Source organism: Lodderomyces beijingensis (genome assembly GCF_963989305.1).
Source record: "Lodderomyces beijingensis strain CBS 14171 genome assembly, chromosome: 2".
In the NCBI taxonomy this organism is placed as follows: domain Eukaryota; kingdom Fungi; phylum Ascomycota; class Pichiomycetes; order Serinales; family Debaryomycetaceae; genus Lodderomyces; species Lodderomyces beijingensis.
In genome coordinates, this window is record NC_089971.1 from 89558 (window position 1) to 108891 (window position 19334).

The following is a 19334-nucleotide window of genomic DNA, read 5'->3' on the forward strand; positions in this document are numbered from 1 at the left end:
CGCATCGCATCACTCTCTCAACTGCAAAGATAAGCATTCATCATGGGTTGGCTCTGGGCAGACAAGACGGAAACCAAGTCCGCTCTGACACCTTCCGCTGCAAAGTCACTGGGATGCCCGGTCGATTACACATCGTTGAAATCTCTGAGTTCATCCAGGCCATCTGTTTGCCCCGTCCAACCAAGCAACAGCAACGATCAAGTGTTGAATCCCTTGAACAACATGCCCATGGCTATATCAAGCGAGCGAGCACCGGGCCAAAAGATCAAGTTGTCAACCGAGCGAACCATCTCCACGATCCCACGAGGCGAGTCGCTGGACCAAGGGCTCTGGGAGTATCCATCTCCACAGCAAATGCTCAACGCCATGCTCGCCAAGGGCAAAGGCGAGGGAATACCCGAGGATGCGGTGACGTCGATGGTGGAGGTCCACAACTTCCTCAACGAAGGCGCCTGGCAGCAGATCTTGGAGTGGGAAAACAAGTACACTAACGAAACAAAGGTCGAGCCGAGGTTGCAACAGTTTACAGGTAGACCGCACGATCTCTCGCCAAAGGCAAGAGTGTACTTGTGGTTAGGTGGGTTGTTCCCCGACACGTTCAACACGGTGCCACCGTTTGATAGACACGATTGGTACGTGTTGCGAAGCAAGGGGAGAAACCAGGGCTGGAAAAAAGTGAGGTATGTCATTGACTACTATGGCGCTCCCGATGATGAAGAAACGGGCATGCCGGCGTTTATGTTGGACACCCGTCCCGCGTTGGACGATGTGGCTAGTATACGTGATAGAATTGTCTCGTTTGCAGGGCCAGTGTGGAGAAAAGCCATGGGAGATGCAGATCAGTTTTAGTCTTTATATATAGCAGGATTAATTATTTACATGTTTCAGCAATTTTTGTGCTATAGCTGGCGGGAGCTCAACAAACTTGCTGACTCTGGAGAGCATCTTGACCATTTCCGGCACGTAGTCTGCATCGGGCAACTCGGCCATGTCAGCGAGAACGAGCGAGATCAACTTGTGGTTGCGTTTGCTTAGTAAGTAGTTGAGGATGAAGTAGTAGGTGAACCTGTTTGGTCTCACTCCAGGATCGTTCTTCATCCTCCTGTAGTACTCTAATGCGAGCGGCGTGTCTCTGGTGAGAAGATTTTTGATCATGATGTTCCAGATCCGCGCATCGTTGTTGATATTGGAGATGTAGTAATCGAAAATTTGCACTGCAATCGGGATATCCCCATGGGACAACTCCCCTTGCAACATCTTACTTTGAATGGCACTGGACCTGGGTTTTGTTTCCATCATGTGCTTGTAGAGCACTCTAGCAGCAACCATGTTCCCAGAGTCAACCAACCCGTTGAGCACCGCTGAAAGAGTGTGCTCGTTTTTGGTGGCGCCTTTCAAAGTGTGCAAGATCCCTTCAAAGCTCGGTGTTTTCCCCTTGTCAATGAGCGCATTGACATACGCGCCTACCAAGGTGGTCAACGAATGCACCGTCTCGGGAATGCCGTGCTCTTGCATAAACTCGTTGATGCCACGCACGGCTTTGTAGTTTTTCTTTTGCGCATAGTGGGACATGAACATGTTCAATACAGTGGCGCTAGGTTTGTAGTTGCCTTCTTTCATGTACTCGCGCATCCGGTGCTCGGCATCGTCAATCCGGTGGTTGAAAACGAGGCCGCACAAGACACCATCCTTTGCCGCGTTGCCGTTGAGTTGTGGGTGCTGTTTAATATGCTGTTCAGCAGAGTCAAAGTCATTGGCAATCGCAAAAGCGCTAACAATGCTGCCCAAAGTCTCCTCGTCAAAAGCCACTTTGCTTGCTTCTATAGTGGCCAACATCTTTTTAAAGTTACTCATAAACTCACGCTTTTGCTTTGCTGACGCTTTCGCGAATCTGTTGGGGTTGATTGTGGCGCGCAACACCACATTCCAAGCGCCAATCGATGGCTTGATTCCGGACTTGAGGATGTTTTGGAACATGTTAAACACGTCGTCGTACTCGTCAATGTAAAAGTATCGGTCCATCATGGCAACCAAGACCCGTTCATCGATCTTGATCCCTTGCTTGGATGAGACTTGCACAATCTCGGCGTATATACTGTCGAGCTCCCTTCTGTCACGCAATGAATATATTTTCTGAAGCATTTTGGCACTGTTGGGATTCACCTGCCCTAATCGAAACTCATCCAACACGCGTTTCAATTTCGCAAACTCTGGTTTGGAAAACACCTTGACCTCTTCAAGGGTCCGCTTTAACATATACACAGCTGGCACAGTGTCGTTGTTGGAAAATTTTTTGGCGTTCTCTTCTGAATAGGTGAGTCCTTCGCCCTCGCAGGCCATGACATATGCGTAGTAGCTCAAGTTGGGAAGATGGTACCCAGTGTACTTGGCTTCCCCGTCTTTAAGGCTCATCCCTACAAACACAGGTGAAGAGTTTTTGTACTCCAAGTACCTGGCCCATAGTTGCATCACCCTGTGGTACTGAGCGGGGTCTGGCTTATTCTGCAAGAGCGATATGGCAACTTCGGTAAAATGGTACTGGTGTGCAATCTGGTGCAGGGTGAGAAACTGCAACACCTCGTTGAGATCTTGTCCATTCTGCTTTGCTAGTTGGAACAACTCAATGCTCAAGGGAAGGAAAGCATTGTATAAGGCGATTTCCGGGATGTTTTCCTGTTTGCGTATCTCACGTAGAAAAGTGATTCCTTCCTCGAGAATGTCTTTTATTTCGTGGTAACCAGTTCCCGAGCTGATTGTCTCCTGGATTTGCTTGGTAATGTCTCTCAACTTGTGGTTCTCCACTCTTTTGGCAGCTGTTTTCGACGGATGAATGGGCGTGTTTGACGGCTCAACTGATTCCGACAGAGTGGTTGTTTGACTCCGGATTAGTCTCGGAGGCAAGGCTCTTACCCCTACACTCAGCAACACATGCCCGCGCAACAACGGTCTTGCTATTCGTCTGGGGATCATTTACGTTGATGGGAAGAGAAAACGTGCACTCTCTGGAGAAAATTTTGCAATTTTCACGAGTCGCGATTCGACACCAGGGTGGGTTCGTGAACACACTGTGGGTGTTTTTTTGAGAGCACTACAAATGGTTTCAGTTGCTGGAAGTGAATGTATTTTAAAAAACTGTATAAAACCCCTCGATGGTTGAGCCTGGGCAAATGTTAGCAAGTCTGTCAAAGACATTAGAGCACTACTTGTACATATCAGATAGATTTGAATAAACGGTTTTTATCATAAACAAAATATCAATTGAGCTGGGTTTATGCTATGGAGTCCTAACGACTCAGTATCATCATGAACAAGGTTGATAGAGATTTGTAACATACCAGGGATAGTAGCTGATTAAAACATGGTGGAAAGAAAGAAAAGAGTCGGTGAAGAAGGCTTGATTTTTTTTTTTCTTTGCTAGTACCTCTTCACTTTTGTTGCGCAGTTTATCAACACCTGCTAGGTGCCACCCACCACAACTACCAAATGACAAACCATGTCAATGACAAGTACAACATTGGCAATGCTCAAGAGACACCGCCAGATCTAGTGTTCTTTAACTACCATGAGTATTTAGTGTCGCAGCTGGGTGGTTCTGAACTGCCCGTGGTAGTCGTAAACCACTTTCCCAACCATTACAAAGACCAGTCATCCGTGTCGTTCAAGCACACGAGGGTTGTAAGAATACCACGTTGTTATGATATCCAGTGCTCGGACTTGATACCGCAGTTCTCTATATTCTACCCAGGGCAAGAGCCAGGGGCAATCAAATCAGAGGAAAGTAACTCGGTCATGGCCACGTTTGATCAGCATGAGTTTGGAGTTACATCTGAAATCTTGCAGCTCCGGCAACGCATATCGGAACAAGACTTGCTCAAACTTGTCACCACCATCAACTTCAAGTTGCAACTAGCCTTCAACCCGTTCTCAGTATGGACTCTTTGTGAAAACATTTGCAACGTCTTGACTGGCGGGTTATTCCTCCTGTTGATGAACTTTTGTCATTTGTACACTTACTCCAGGAGACAAGTTACCAAATTGGAAGCGTTTATCAGACATCAGAATGAACAGTTTCAAAAAGACGGAGTCGACTTGGTAATCACTTCACCAAGGAAAACAGCATATTTGTCAGTACGTGTAATCCTTCAAAGTCTATGGCGGCGCGCTAAATACTAACCAAAAATGAATATTTTTCGCAGTTGGATATACAAGTTTCCAACCTCATCCCCTCGTAACCTGTAGATACTTCAACCACCACCACGATGAAGCAAGTCATGAACGGTGTGTTTGCCATAAACAAACCCAGTGGGAGAACCTCAGCCAACATAATTGCAGAGTTACAAGAAATCTTCACCAAGTCGCAAGTGTTTGCCCTGGATATGCAAGCGATACGAGACAAGATGTCCTACGACTTGGGCCAGGACAAGAAGTGGAAAAACAAGGCCAAAAAGAAAATAGCCAACGCCAAGGTGAAAATCGGGCACGGGGGCGCGTTGGACCCTTTAGCGAGAGGGGTGTTGGTTGTTGGCGTTGGGCTAGGTACAAAGAAGCTACAGTACTACCTCACCGAGTGCCAAAAGACCTACGAAGCCAAGGCATTGCTTGGTATTGCCACGACAACGGGTGATTCAGAGGGACAGATTGTGTCTCAGAATGAAATAGCACATATAACACCAGACTCGGTTTTACACGCGGCGGAGAAATTTGTTGGCGACATTAAACAAACTCCACCGATTTTCTCCGCGTTGAAAGTGGACGGCAAGCCCTTGTATGAATACGCGAGAGAGGGGAAACCCATACCGAGGGATATCAAAGTGCGAGAGGTTAACGTGGGGCGTATCAAAGTGTGTGAGGAGGACCTCCTCACCACTGAACATGACTTTAAAAGATTGGAAAGCGAGTTGGATGAAAACGGCGTCGCAAAAGAACATGCGTTGATGAACAACCCCACGTTAAACGACTCGCCATTGTATTTTTCCAAACAGTACCTTGAGCAAACTGGGGGAGTGCCTCAAGAGTGCAAGCCACGGTTGTTGTCAGAGGACGAGAGCCATCCGGACAAATTGCCCATGTTCCATTTCACCGCCGATGTATCGTCAGGGACCTATATCCGGAGTTTAATCAGTGACATTGGCCGTGCAATGGACTCCTCTGCGTATATGGTGGATCTTGTTAGAACGAAGCAGTCGGAATGGGTTTTGGGTCGCAATGTGTTTGAGTTGGAGAACTTCCAAAGGGGTGATAGAGTGTGGGGCCCAGTGTTGAAAAAGGTCTTGGCTCATGGTGGTGAAGGGGTCGACTTGGCAAAGGAACTAGCCGAGGCTGAAAAGGAGACTCAAAGGGGGGTTGAAAACAAGGGCGATGAGGACTTTGACTTGGAATCGGAATTCGCCAAAGCTAAGCAAGCTCTGCATCGGGATAATGACGAGGGTGCCGAGGGATTCAAGAAGCGAAAATTGACCTAGGGCGGAAAAAAAAAAATGGTGCTGCGAAATATATAGAACCACTCTATAGACACCAACAAGATGATCCGTAAGCAACTAGCACGATTCGTTCATTCTCCAGCATTCAAGCACCATGCACGAACAACAGTAAACCCCGTTGACTTTAGACTAACTCCTCCAAGCAACGTTACCCCCAAGTCGGTGCTAGTTTTCTCGACACCGACGTGCCTACCCAACATCATTCAAGATGCCATCGATCTACACCAGACAAACAGACTACAGGTTGTTGTAGCGGGCATCGACACAATGGTTCCGTTTTCAAGTAGGAACGGTGTGAGTGAGTTGTGGCTTGAGCAGGAAATGAAAATCGGCACGTCGGTGCTACTTGAGGAAAAAGACGACATCAACAAACCGCCACGCGAAAGCGACGGGATCAACCCTGTCTCTGCGAGAAAAAACTGGAAGGACATCACCGGGAGCGTTAGTTTCAAGTTGAAGAATGAAATGGAGGCACGGGTTACTCTTGCAAACACCGTTTTCTCCTCGGGTTCAATCATCACCTTGTTTTACTTTGACTCGAAAATGGGCCTCTCGGGACAGCACTTGTGTGAGTTGAGCTTGGAGTTACCGCATGGCGTGATACCACGACACTCAAGAGCTATTGTCGAAGACCATTGGACTCCACTATACCCGAACGAGTCGTTCAAAATTACAAAATGCGTGGGTAATTTACTAAAACAGGTTGAGAACAAGCCAGCTGCCAAGTTTTTAGAAGAGAACAATCTGTTGATGAGCCTCAAGTCGAAAGATACAGAAGTGTATGTCAAGGTGAGGAAACAGGGCACCACCCACGTTGATAGATTCAAAGTGGTTGCAGGTGGCGGGGGATGGGGAGCTAAAGCTGACATAATCGCGCTATCAGCGGAGGCACAACCCAGTGTAGGTGACTTGATAGAGTTCTACATGGTGACTCCCCAGCACCGGTTCCAGCCGCAACACGATGTTTCGAAATACCACGACTGTTTCGCACTCCAGAGCAGCTACGAGGAGACGTCGTATGGGTCACGTCTCGCACAAGAGCAGGTGTTTGAAAATGCGTTTGGGTGCGGCAGTGAAAAGGGGTTCTTTTGGAACGGGGTGGGGCATGTGTCCCCCGGAGAAACAGTGTTTGTAAAAATGTAACAACCCACAGTTGCTTTTCTTCTCTCTCAATTTTCCGAATGCCAATCAAATACATCAAGGGCGACTTGTTTAGCCATACAGCCCGTAAACCGTGTATACTAGCACACGCTTGCAACACTGGCGGAAGCTGGGGCGGCGGGATCGCAGCTGTGTTTAGACGCAAGTTTCCTCACGCTAATCAACAGTACAGCGAATACTGCCACGGGAATCGAAACTTGCTCGGAACCTCGTTGTTGTTGAAAGGTGATGATTTTGACAAGAATAGGATCTACATTGCCTGTTTGTTCACCAGTGACTTTCAGCAGACACCAGAGGAGATTGTGGCGCTCACGGATGAGGCAGTGCATGATCTCGTTGGTCAATTAAAGGCAATCGACGTTGAAACAGACAACGGCAAAGCTGTCATCAACATGCCAAAGATCAACGCGGGGATATTCGGAGTGCCATGGCAAGACACCGAAGCAGTTCTTGCAAAGTATACAGACTTGCAGATCAATGTATACGTCATGGACTAACACCAGTTGTTTCCGGCGTGAGATCACATCGGTCAACGGTGTTCGTTAGCTGTAGGTCGTGTGTACCGGTGAAAAACTTGTTGCCGGTGCCACCAAGATGAAAACTACAACTTGTAAATATTTAATATACAGATTGTTATCGCCCTACTCCAAAACTGTCCAACCTCACTCCGCCATTATCAATCATGGATGAGGGCTTGATTGCTACAATCAACAAGTTGCAGGATGCTTTGGCTCCATTGGGCGGCGGCTCGCAGTCACCAGTCGACTTGCCTCAGATCACCGTTGTGGGATCGCAATCCTCGGGCAAATCTTCAGTGTTGGAGAACATTGTAGGGAGAGACTTTCTTCCACGAGGCACGGGTATTGTCACTAGAAGACCGTTGGTTTTGCAGTTGACCAATAGAAGAGCCACCCCTAAAAACAAACAAGAGCTACTCGATATCGAAGCGAATGAAGGCGGCGGGCAGAAGGAAGACAACCCTGACGAGTGGGGGGAGTTTTTGCATCTCCCAGGTAAAAAGTTTTACAACTTTGAAGACATCAGGACTGAAATTGTGCGTGAAACGGACGCCAAGACCGGTAAGAACTTGGGTATCTCGCCCGTGCCCATCAATTTGAGAATCTACTCGCCCCACGTGTTGACATTGACGTTGGTGGACTTGCCCGGTTTGACAAAAGTGCCCGTTGGAGACCAGCCAAAGGATATTGAGAAGCAAATCAGAGACATGATTATGAAGTTTATTTCCAAGCCCAACGCCATCATCTTGTCGGTAAACGCGGCAAACACGGATTTGGCCAACTCGGACGGGTTGAAGTTGGCCAGGGAGGTTGACCCTGAGGGCTCGCGTACTATTGGTGTCTTGACCAAAGTCGACTTGATGGACCAAGGCACCGACGTTATTGATATCTTGGCTGGAAGGGTGATTCCGTTGAGATTTGGCTATGTGCCAGTCATCAACAGAGGGCAAAAGGACATTGAAACGAAAAAGACCATTCGACAAGCGTTGGCTAATGAGGCCAATTTCTTTGAAAACCACCCTTCCTACAGAGCCAAGGCCCAGTTCTGCGGCACGCCCTATCTTGCCAAGAAATTGAACGGCATCTTGCTCCACCACATCAAGAGCACGTTGCCGGATATCAAAATGAAGATTGAGCACTCGTTGAAAAAGTACCTGAACGAGTTGAGTTTGTTGGGACCCGAGATGGCAGAGTCGCCCGCGTCCATTGCGTTGAGCATGATTACAAACTTTACCAAGGACTACACGGGGATCTTGGATGGTGAGTCGAAGGAGTTGAGCTCGCAAGAGTTGAGCGGCGGCGCGCGGATCTCGTTTGTGTTTCATGAAATCTACAAAAACGGGATCAATGCGTTGGACCCGTTTGACCAGATCAGAGACGCCGATATCAGAACAATCTTGCACAACACCTCGGGTTCGGCTCCGTCGTTGTTTGTGGGCACTGCTGCGTTTACAGTTTTGGTTAAGCAGCAAATCAAGAGAATGGAGGAGCCATCGATTCGATGCATCAATTTGATCTTTGACGAGTTGGTTCGCATCTTGTCGCAAATCATTAACCAACCGCAATACACTAGATACCCTGCGTTGAAGGAACAGTTGTCCAACCATTTCATCCAGTACCTAAGAGAAGCGTTGGTGCCAACAAATGAGTTTGTCACTGACTTGATCAAGTCCGAGGAAACGTATGTCAACACAGCACACCCTGACTTGTTGACCGGAACCCAAGCTATGGCGTTTGTAGAGGAGAAGTTCCACCCAAAGCCTCAAGTGCAAGTTGATCCAAAGACTGGGAAACCGGTGCCACAGCAGCAACAACAACAACAACAACCACAACACCCACAACACCCAGCAAACTCTGCCAGGCCGGAGGAGTCATCAAATGGATTCTTTGGTGGCTTTTTCTCTTCCAAGAACAAAAAGAGATTGCAGCAGATGGAGGCCCCGCCACCGGTGTTGAGAGCAACGGGTACAATGACCGAGAGAGAAACCATGGAGACAGAAGTGATCAAATTGTTGATCTCATCGTACTATAATATTGTCAAGAGAACAGTCGCTGACATCGTCCCCAAGGCGATCATGTTGAAATTGATCAACAAGTCCAAGGACGAGATCCAGAAGGAGTTGTTGGAGAAAATGTACAGCAACCCTGAGTTGCCCGACTTGGTCAAGGAGAATGAACTCACTGTGCAGAAGAGAAAAGAGTGTATTAGAATGGTTGAGGTGTTGCGAAATGCAAGCGAAATCGTGGCAAGTGTTTAGATTAAACAGATGCAGTGTAACCAATGAAATAGAGTATTCTTGTTTCCTTTTGAGGCCAATGGAGATAACGGTCGTGCGACCATTGAGGCTGGTGGCGTTTGCAAACTCGTCCATTGTGCAACAGAGCAATTTCTTAAGATCACCCTGTGCAGTGTGTTTGCCCTTGTCCCGTTCACGTTGTACGCAGCTTTGCTGTTACCACCACTGCGCAGAATAGAGTCACTTTTTCTCTGTTTTTTTTTTTTTTTTTTTTTTTCACCACGCCTGCAGTAACGTTGCGCAATAATAGAGCTGAGATTTTTCTTCTTTTTTTTTTTACAACCAATTCACCCATTCATCCCCAAAGCAATCACCAAAACTCCCCCCGTTTATCTTTTCGTCCGAGTTTTAGTATTGAATAATAGAGAGCTCCTGGTTAGAACTCAGCACAGGCCGCATCGTCCCTTTCATAAATTTTGCAGCGAAAAAGACTTTTCAAGCCATCGTCGTCTCGTGTCAAACAAAACAGGAGCTGTTACTTCAAGTCGATTTCAAAAACAAAGTCTTTTTGAGTCCTTGTTGAAGTCTCCGTGAAAAGTGCTTATATGCCAAAGAAACCACTACGAAAAAGCCTATTTTTTATCAATAGATTGATCGAGCCCGGGTAACGCCGAAAATATAAAGTACTACCAGAGCAAGTGCAACTCTTACAATCACACCTACGCCGATCGTGTCGTTCAAATTCTTACCTGAGAAACACCGCTGACATCAAAAAAGCAACCCACCTCCACAGTTTACCAATTGGAACGTTTCTTGCTACTTCTCCGTTTCAATAAGCGAACCCCACAAGAGTAAGTTTCGCTATGGCCACTCCTGCTTGCCCCGAACCGTTTGTCGACCATGAACTATCGATCAACTTAGACTCCACGTTTGCCTTTGAAGGTCCAGAAAAGTTGTTGGAGATTTGGTTTTGGAAGTCGGAGAGTGTCTTGCCCGAGAGCGCACCAGTGGGAGGTTTGCGCTCTATCGCGAGAGAGTCTTGGGCCAAGATGTTGGACTTGGTCAGCTGCAAGATCTTGTCCATGAAATCGTCCAGGTACATGGACGCGTACTTGTTGAGTGAATCGTCGTTGTTTGTGTTCCCACACAAGTTGATCTTGAAAACGTGCGGTACCACCACTACGCTAGCATGCTTGGAGGAGTTGTTCACAATGGCGCAGTCCATCTGCGCAATGGGCAGCAAGGAAATCTACCGAGTCTTCTACTCAAGAAGATCTTTCATGTTCCCCGAGAAACAGATCCACGTGCACAAGGACTGGAAACACGAGGTGTCGTTGTTGAACCAGCACTTTAGCTTGGGCAAGTCCTACGTCGTGGGCAACTTTGACAGCGACGACCATTGGTATCTTTATGTAGGAGGAGAAGAGCAAGACCACCCTCTGGCTGGCAGCAGCGCAGACCAGACTTTTGAAATATTGATGACTGAGTTGGACCCGGAGTGTGCGTCCAAGTTTATCTACTCGAGAAAACCAGGTGACGATATTGGCGAGCAGGATGATTTGGGACACGAGCTAGGCTGGGAAACCATGATGGAGACAGAGTTGGACACGGTTTTCCAATCGCCAAGGGTCAATACTCATTTGCCTTCGCCTTCGTTGTCGGACGTTTCCGAAGACGAGGACTGCATGGATTGCAAGACTGACGACAACTGCCTCCAGGCTAGCGCCAATTTTGAGTTCATCAACGATGCCTTTGCATTTACTCCCTGTGGCTACTCTTCCAACTCCATCTGTTCCAACGTTGCCGGTGGGTACTACTACACGCTCCACATAACTCCCGAGTCGGGCTGGAGCTACGCGTCGTTTGAAACCAACTACCCCTTTAACGAAACAGTGGACGTGATCACAGTCTTGACCAAAGTGTTGAAGATTTTCAAGCCAAAGAAGTTTTCCTTGACCTTGATTGAGGAGATTTCGGATGAGCAGCACTTGACTGGAAAGCAGTTGGTTGGGTGCGACTTGATCTTGAAGGAATTGGGCTACAAAAGGAATGAAAAGGCGGTGTACGATTTGAAAAATGAGTACAACTTGTTGTACATGAATTTTCGAAGTGGATAGGTTAGTGTATAGAGGAGATGTCATTTACATGTGAAAGTATTTTGGCAAATTTTGTTGCGAAAATGCTATAAAAAGTATCACTATCCCATTCTGACTCAGCACCATGATATCGCGCCCCTTAGGAGAAGGATGCGTGAGAATAAAGACTTTTACACAGCTACCGCTGGTTTAATGGGGACAGACCATTGCAATTGTTCTCTCTTTTCCCTTCAGTCTCATTCTGGTGCTACAGTGTCAGCTCACGCATTGCCAGTGCCAAGTAAACCATACCCAGTTGACTCAATCTCGCTCATTCTGGCCTCGCTGCTCCTGTTGCATCTTCTTTTGTATCCTCGACTTTGCCTCCGGAGTTAGCTCTAAAGTTGCAGAGTCCAGAACAGTCATCTTGACTGGGACTTTCTCCCTTTGCCTGCGCTCGACTTCCTCGGGAGAGTGTGGTTCGTATTTGACAAACTGGAAATCAGAGCCAACTTTGTGCGCGGCATAGACTCCAACAAGTACTGCGATGGTGCCCACGATAAACTTGTGGGACATTGGCGACCCCTGACCCATGCTTTGCCTCATTAGTGACGTGAGTGGGGCTAGCAACAGCTTCGAGGGAAATCTTCACTCTTGACCTATTGGCCGATTTTGACAGCGCTTGCACGACTTTGTACAAACGAGGGCGAGCAAGGTGATAACAGAGAGGGAAAATCACCAACCACTGGTGTCTTTTTTGACACCCAATTTTACAGCCTCCACACTAATTAATGGCTGCACTTCCCAAACGAATCCTCAAGGAGACCGAGCGGTTAGTAAGTGACCCAGTCCCGGGGATCACCGCGACGCCAAGCGAAGACAACCTTCGATACTTTGAAGTGACAATCGACGGGCCGAGCCAGTCCCCCTACGCTGAAGGAGTGTTCCACCTCGAGCTCTATTTACCTGACGACTACCCCATGTGTGCCCCAAAAGTGCGCTTTTTGACCAAGATCTACCATCCCAATATCGACAAGTTGGGGAGAATATGTTTAGACGTGCTCAAGGACAACTGGTCGCCGGCATTGCAGATCAGAACCATCTTGTTGAGCATACAGGCCTTGTTGGGCGCACCAAACCCGGACGACCCTTTGGCGAATGATGTTGCCGAAGACTGGAAGCGGGACGAAAAGAAGGCCGTCGAAGTGGCAAAGGAATGGACTGCCAAATACGCGACGAGAAAGGAATGAGCTGTTTACAAGGCATGGGAACTACACCAGAGGGTTTTTTTTTTTTTTAGATAATGAATGATGATCTTTTATCATATGTGTGTGGACAGAACTAGTCGTTGTACCGTATACTGCTACGAGTAAGTTCACCTATTAATAGTAGTCTCAACAATAAGATTTTGAGATCTGGCGGGTCTGCTTCGCAGGGCTTGTTTACAACCTCATATTCGGGTGGCCACCACAGGCCTGTCGAGGGTAAATGTATCCAGGTGATGGAGAACAAACTCAACCCAACGCGTCGTTTGTTAACCAAACACGGCCGTTGCTCCCAGCCCCGAATCTGAACTAACCGATCCCGAACATTCTTGAAAAAAAAAAACAAAAAGAAAATAGAGAATCTCGGACTCTTTTGTGGTGGTTAACTCCACCAATGAGAACAAGACAGTCCACTTATGGTCGTGATCACATACAGATCCCATAACCTAGCTATTGTCCCGATGCTATGGTCTCAGTATAAACACCGCATATCCTGGTGAAAACGGAATTTCCACGAATGCAGTTTTGATATTGACCGAAAGAGAAAGCGGCAATAAAAAAAAAAAAAAAAGAAAAGGAAAAGCGAACTCTTCGTGCCGCAGGTTCCCGGTTAGAAATGACGTTGGTCAGATGCCCACACCACGCAGCCCCCTTGCTACTTCACGGGCAGGCGATGTGCAGTCAAGGACCATCCACTAAGCAAAAGCAACTGCTCTGGTAGACTGAAAAGCGCCTGAAGGCCAGGTAGTAAGATGGCTGACAAGAGGAAGGGGGTCTCTCAGTCAAACCCCGTAATCATGTCAACCCGTAATGAAATTTTAATCTTTTTTTTTTTTTCTTTTAATATTTTATATTTCGGGCTTTATTAAAAGAATCGTGTTTCTCTGAAAAAGGTCAAGGGCCTGGCTTTTTTTTTTACAACCAAACCGGTGAATCCAAGATCTGTTGTTTGTATTGCTGAGGTTGACTTTCGAAAGTCAAACGCGCTGCTTCACATTCACCTACTGGTATCTTTTCACTGCCAGATCTCACCTAAGATCCGGATCGGATGGAAAGATTGCGAAAATACCGCAGACCCATTGAGTAGAATTACAGCACCATGGTGAGTCGTGATAAAAGCAGGGCACAGACGAGTCCCTTTAGTGATCACAGCGCCGAGTTGGAAGACGATGATGGCTCAATCTTGAAATCACCGTTGGAAGCGCACTTTGACAAGGGCCGTTTGTCGTACCACGGCTCGGCCAGCCTGGCCAACCACGACTCATACTCTGATGATTCCATGCCACCCACGCCAAAGCTTGCCGCAGACTCATTCGACAACGGGAAAAGCTCTCGTTTGAAGTTTCAATTGGGGTCCAACCAAACACCCCCCTCGTCGTCGTCTTCGTCGTCGGTTTCCCCGTCAAAGCACCGGTTTTCCAAATCGCCAAAGTCTCCCTTTTTGGACGACGTGATATTGGAGGATGAAGTGTACCAGAAACCCAAGGCGGAGGAAGCTGAAAACACAGCAGAGGTGTCGGGACTGCATGAAGACTTGGCCACCAGAAGACACCGGTGGGGCACGTTCAGAGACAAAAACGGGAGACCCGATCTGGCCAAAACAGGCGTGGGCCGGTCCAGGACCTTGAACAAGATACTACATCCACACCGCAACGACAAGGGGCACCACCACCGACTGTTGAAAGGGAGGATCAAGTCCATCAGGAAACCAAACACTCACTCGATTGACTTCCCCGAGCTCCACCACCGTGACTCGGACTCTGACAGCAACAAAGACGCGCCGGAAGGGGATTCTAAAAACAGAAAGCTGGAGAAGCGCACAGTGGTGTTCAACAGAGAGCTCCCTGAACAGTTTACAGACATGGAGACGGGCAAGCCAAACACCAACTACCCCAGGAACAAGATCAGAACGACAAAGTACACCCCACTCACGTTCTTACCGAAAAACATATTCAACCAGTTTTTCCACAACATTGCCAATATTTATTTCCTTGCGTTGATTATCTTGGGTGCGTTCCAGATCTTTGGTGTCCCCTCACCGTCAATGGCGGCGGTGCCGTTGATTGTCATTGTCATTATCACCGCGATAAAGGACGCCGTAGAGGACTCCAGGAGGACAATCACGGACTTGGAAGTGAACAACCAGCATACGCATATTTTGGAACAAGTGCATGACTCGGACTACCACTATGAAAACCGAAACGTGAATGATGAAAAAGTGTCTCTCTGGAGGAGGTTCAAAAAGTGGAACACAAAGTTGTTGGTCAAGTTCTGGGGAGCACTGAAGAGCAGCCTCACAAAGGAAGGAAGGGCGAATAGAGCGAGGGAAAAGCACAACCGTGAAAACAACATCCAGGAGGGAGAAGCACGAAAGTCGTTTGAAAGTGATGTTGTCACTCCGCGAAACTCGATTGATCCGTTTGGCGAAACCATTCGACAATCGTTTCACAAACCACGGTCCTCGGGACAGGCACAACCAAAGACTCTAAAATTTGTTCGCAAGTGCTGGAAAGATGTCAGAGTGGGGGACCTCTTGCGTATCTACAACAACGACGAGGTCCCCGCCGATGTGGTGATTCTATCCACGAGTGACGACGACAACTGTTGCTTTGTCGAGACAAAGAACCTCGATGGGGAGACAAACCTCAAGGTCAAACAAGCATTAAAGTACTCTTCAGTCGATGACAAAATCACCAAAGCCGACGACTTGATCGACAAGTCGTTCCAAATTGACTCAGAGGGCCCGCATGCAAACCTCTACTCATACGAGGGCAACTTGAAATACACTGCTCGCAACGGGCACCCACTAGAGGAGCCCGTCACTATCAACAACTTGCTTCTACGTGGATGCTCTTTGAGAAACACCAAATGGGTTATTGGGATAGTGGTGTTTACCGGAGACGACACCAAGATCATGCTCAACGCCGGGGTCACGCCAACAAAGCAATCGCGCATGTCCAAGGAGTTGAACTACTATGTCTTGTTGAACTTTCTCTTGTTGTTTATCATTTGTTTCGTCTCGGGCTTAGTCAATGGGTTGTATTATAGGAAAACAGGGACGTCGCGGGACTACTTTGAGTTTGGCACCATTGCGGGCACCCCCGCGCTCAACGGGCTCGTGGGGTTCTTTGTCGCGGTGATATTGTACCAGTCATTGGTTCCCATCTCGTTGTACATCACCATTGAAATTATTAAAACGGCGCAGGCGTTTTTCATATACTCCGACGTGGGGATGTACTATCCAAAGTTGGATTTCCCGTGCACCCCGAAATCGTGGTCCATTAGTGACGACTTGGGCCAGATTGAGTATATATTTAGTGACAAGACGGGGACATTGACGCAAAACGTGATGGAGTTTAAAAAGTGTACGATAAACGGTGTCTCGTATGGCCGTGCGTATACAGAGGCGTTGGCAGGGTTGAGAAAACGTCAAGGTGTGGATGTTGAAGCCGAGGCAGCGCATGAACGTGCGATGATTGCAGAGGATAAAGTGGAGATGGTTGACAAGTTGCGCGGGTTGCTCAAAAGCACCACCTACGATGACGAAATCACGTTTGTTTCGCTGAAGTTTGTTGACGATCTCTTGGGTGCTGCGGGTGAAGACCAACAGGAGGCTGGCTACCATTTCATGTTGGCGTTGGCATTGTGCCACTCGGTCTTGGCCGAGCAGAGCGAAAAGAACCCGCACAAGTTGGTGTTGAAAGCGCAATCCCCCGATGAGGCCGCGCTAGTGGGCACTGCCCGCTCCTTGGGGTTCAATTTCAAAGGCACCACGAAAAAGGGCTTTTTGGTGGACGAGTTTGGCACGTGCAAGGAGTACCAGGTGTTGAACACGTTGGAGTTTAACTCCACAAGAAAGAGAATGAGCACTATTATCAAGATACCGAGTGACCCGCCCAGGGCGTTGTTGCTCTGCAAAGGTGCAGATAGCATTATTTATGAGCGGTTGTCCAAGACCGAGAACGACCCGGAGATGCTCGAGGCCACTGCTAGGGACCTTGAGGAGTACGCCACGGAGGGGTTGCGGACATTGTGCATTGCCGAGCGAGAGTTGACGTGGGAGCAGTACACCGAGTGGAACAAACGGCACCAGGTGGCGGCGTCCTCGTTGGAGGATAGAGAGGGCAAGATGGAACAAGTGGCGGACGCTATCGAGCAGGAGTTGGTGTTGCTTGGGGGTACCGCGATTGAAGACCGGTTACAAGATGGGGTCCCCGATGCCATCTCGTTATTGGCCGAGGCCGGGATCAAGTTGTGGGTCTTGACTGGCGACAAGGTCGAGACTGCGATCAACATTGGCTTTTCGTGTAATTTATTGGGCAACGAGATGGACTTGCTCGTGATCAAAACTGCTTATTCTAGCGAGGAAACAGAAAAGATGGGCCTCGAGCTAGGCTTTGGCAACGCCGAGGCGCAAATCATCGACAATGTTATCAGCTTTTACTTGAACCGCCACTTCAACATGGAAGGCACCATCGACGAGCAAGAGGCTGCCATTGGTGATCACACTGCTCCAGATGCCCGGTTTGGCGTGGTTATTGACGGGGACGCATTAAAGCTTGCCTTGATGAACCGCGACACCAAACGGAAATTCCTCTTGCTCTGCAAAAAATGCAGAGCCGTGTTGTGCTGCCGGGTGTCGCCCGCACAGAAAGCCGCAGTGGTCAAGCTAGTCAAGGACACGTTGGATGTCATGACCTTGGCGATTGGAGACGGGTCCAACGACGTGGCCATGATTCAAGCCGCGGATGTCGGTGTGGGGATCGCGGGAGAAGAAGGCCGGCAAGCGGTGATGTCCTCTGATTATGCGTTTGGCCAGTTTCGGTTCCTCGCGCGGTTGTTGCTCACCCACGGCCGGTGGTCCTACAAACGCTTCAGCGAAATGATCCCGTCGTTCTTCTACAAAAACATCATCTTCAACATAGCCTTGTTCTGGTACGGGATCTACTGCGACTTTGACGGGACGTACTTGTTTGAGTTTACCTATCTCATGTTCTACAACTTGGCATTCACGTCGCTTCCCGTCATCTTCATGGGCATCTTTGACCAAGACGTGAGCGCAAAAGTGAGTCTCCTTGTGCCGCAACTATACCGCTCGGGTATTTTGAGAAACGAAATGAGCGATTTAAAGTTTTACATTTACTGTCTTGACGGAATATACCAGAGTGCCATTTCCTTCTTTTTCCCTTACTTGATGTACAAGACGCTGTTTCCTGGGGAGAACGGGAAACCGGTCGACCATAGGTTCTGGGTCGGGGTGCCTGTTACAGTCATTGCATGCACAAGTTGCAACTTGTACTTGCTTTTCCACCAACGTCGGTGGGACTGGCTCAGCTCGCTAATCATTGGCATCTCGATCCTCATTGTGTTTATCTGGACGGGGCTCTGGTCGTCGTCGGAGTACTCGTCGCAGGAGTTCTACAAGGCGGCGGCGCAAGTGTTTGGCATGACCGCGTTCTGGGCGGTCATCTTCATTGGAATCTTGGTGTGCCTACTTCCAAGGTTCTTCTATGACATTTTACAGAAATTGTACTTTCCCAAGGACGAAGACATCATCAGGGAGTGCGTGCAAAGAGGCGATTTCGACCCGTACCCTGCCAACTATGACCCAACAGACCCCGATAGGCCAAAGATCAGCGCCTACTCAAGCGCAGTGGTCAACCGGATGAGCATGGACCATCGCGTCTCCGACGATAGGGTCGACATGAGCAACCAGGCCACGACGCCGCACACGCCACCACCGGGGTTCCTCGCTCAAATGCGAAGGAAAAGCAAGAGCTTCCGCCACCACTCCGACTTGCTGACGGAAACCATCCAAATGGAGGTATTTGATGAAAACCAGAGACGCATTTCAATGATTAGCGAGAGAAATAGATAGACAGTGTAGATTATAGAAAACTAACAGTTGATGAGATGGAGCGAGAAAAGATTAATGGCGCGTGTCGAGGCGCACTGGCTCTTTGGCTCAAATTTTTCAGGTGGAAAATACCACAAAATCGAGCGATGGGAATGGGGAGAAAGTGAGCGAATGAAGTGAGGTTCAATTGGGCACTGGCATTGGCATTGGGATGTGCGCTGCTTGGAGGGGTCAGCAGGGACACATAGGATGGGGAGGGAGTCACCAGTACCGAGCCGTTGCGTTGGCCCAGGTCTAACAATTTTCTCTCCCTCTATATAGGTGGCACTAATTGGCCAATAAAAACCGTGCATTGTCAGTTCCTACATGAATTTTTTTTTATTCCGTAAATCACCGCGATAACCAGAAAGTCGTGTGTCACGGCGCCAGCTCTAGCTACAAAAGTGCCAACAACACGGGTCTTTGAGTCGGGAGTCCTCCTCGTTAAGCCGTTGGTGGTTGATCCATCATCATTGGCATAGTATTCACATTATCCAGCATGACCTCCCGACTCAAACGACACCAATAACACCGTTGTTGCATAAAAAAAAACAGAAATATACAAAAATAAAAAACTTTTTATCAGAAAATTATTCGCTCAACTCTATTGCAGTTTCTGAAAGAGAAAAAGTTTTTCCTTATAAAATGTCGAAAACTTTTCCTGATTCCTGTTCCTCTTTTTTACACACTCTTCTTTTTTTT

General features: G+C 48.2%; 11 protein-coding genes across 11 annotated transcripts; 9 read left to right on the plus strand and 2 right to left on the minus strand. All coding sequences in view use genetic code 12, as the record gives it.

The window, feature by feature from the left end:
- Positions 1–42: 42 nt before the first annotated feature.
- LODBEIA_P12080 (uncharacterized protein) lies at positions 43–849 on the plus strand (the record flags this gene model as incomplete). The annotated part of the gene is made up of 1 exon (XM_066971071.1): positions 43–849. The coding sequence occupies one exon, from the start codon at positions 43–45 to the stop codon at positions 847–849; it is 807 nt and encodes a 268-aa protein (XP_066828146.1).
- Positions 850–867: 18 nt separating this feature from the next.
- LODBEIA_P12090 (uncharacterized protein) lies at positions 868–2970 on the minus strand (the record flags this gene model as incomplete). The annotated part of the gene is made up of 1 exon (XM_066971072.1): positions 868–2970. One exon carries the CDS (start codon positions 2968–2970, stop codon positions 868–870), a length of 2103 nt encoding a protein of 700 aa, XP_066828147.1.
- Positions 2971–3483: 513 nt separating this feature from the next.
- Positions 3484–4173, plus strand: LODBEIA_P12100 (uncharacterized protein; the record flags this gene model as incomplete). The annotated part of the gene is made up of 1 exon (XM_066971074.1): positions 3484–4173. The coding sequence occupies one exon, from the start codon at positions 3484–3486 to the stop codon at positions 4171–4173; it is 690 nt and encodes a 229-aa protein (XP_066828148.1).
- Positions 4174–4259: 86 nt separating this feature from the next.
- LODBEIA_P12110 (uncharacterized protein) lies at positions 4260–5462 on the plus strand (the record flags this gene model as incomplete). Its single annotated transcript, XM_066971075.1, has 1 exon — positions 4260–5462. The coding sequence occupies one exon, from the start codon at positions 4260–4262 to the stop codon at positions 5460–5462; it is 1203 nt and encodes a 400-aa protein (XP_066828149.1).
- A 60-nt stretch (positions 5463–5522) lies between these two features.
- On the plus strand, positions 5523–6623 carry LODBEIA_P12120 (uncharacterized protein; the record flags this gene model as incomplete). Its single annotated transcript, XM_066971076.1, has 1 exon — positions 5523–6623. The coding sequence occupies one exon, from the start codon at positions 5523–5525 to the stop codon at positions 6621–6623; it is 1101 nt and encodes a 366-aa protein (XP_066828150.1).
- Positions 6624–6661: 38 nt separating this feature from the next.
- Positions 6662–7138, plus strand: LODBEIA_P12130 (uncharacterized protein; the record flags this gene model as incomplete). Its single annotated transcript, XM_066971077.1, has 1 exon — positions 6662–7138. The coding sequence occupies one exon, from the start codon at positions 6662–6664 to the stop codon at positions 7136–7138; it is 477 nt and encodes a 158-aa protein (XP_066828151.1).
- A 185-nt stretch (positions 7139–7323) lies between these two features.
- LODBEIA_P12140 (uncharacterized protein) lies at positions 7324–9417 on the plus strand (the record flags this gene model as incomplete). The annotated part of the gene is made up of 1 exon (XM_066971078.1): positions 7324–9417. The coding sequence occupies one exon, from the start codon at positions 7324–7326 to the stop codon at positions 9415–9417; it is 2094 nt and encodes a 697-aa protein (XP_066828152.1).
- An 842-nt stretch (positions 9418–10259) lies between these two features.
- Positions 10260–11513, plus strand: LODBEIA_P12150 (uncharacterized protein; the record flags this gene model as incomplete). The annotated part of the gene is made up of 1 exon (XM_066971079.1): positions 10260–11513. The coding sequence occupies one exon, from the start codon at positions 10260–10262 to the stop codon at positions 11511–11513; it is 1254 nt and encodes a 417-aa protein (XP_066828153.1).
- Positions 11514–11792: 279 nt separating this feature from the next.
- Positions 11793–12077, minus strand: LODBEIA_P12160 (uncharacterized protein; the record flags this gene model as incomplete). Its single annotated transcript, XM_066971080.1, has 1 exon — positions 11793–12077. One exon carries the CDS (start codon positions 12075–12077, stop codon positions 11793–11795), a length of 285 nt encoding a protein of 94 aa, XP_066828154.1.
- Positions 12078–12262: 185 nt separating this feature from the next.
- LODBEIA_P12170 (uncharacterized protein) lies at positions 12263–12721 on the plus strand (the record flags this gene model as incomplete). Its single annotated transcript, XM_066971081.1, has 1 exon — positions 12263–12721. One exon carries the CDS (start codon positions 12263–12265, stop codon positions 12719–12721), a length of 459 nt encoding a protein of 152 aa, XP_066828155.1.
- Positions 12722–13835: 1114 nt separating this feature from the next.
- Positions 13836–18614, plus strand: LODBEIA_P12180 (uncharacterized protein; the record flags this gene model as incomplete). The annotated part of the gene is made up of 1 exon (XM_066971082.1): positions 13836–18614. One exon carries the CDS (start codon positions 13836–13838, stop codon positions 18612–18614), a length of 4779 nt encoding a protein of 1592 aa, XP_066828156.1.
- Positions 18615–19334: the final 720 nt, after the last annotated feature.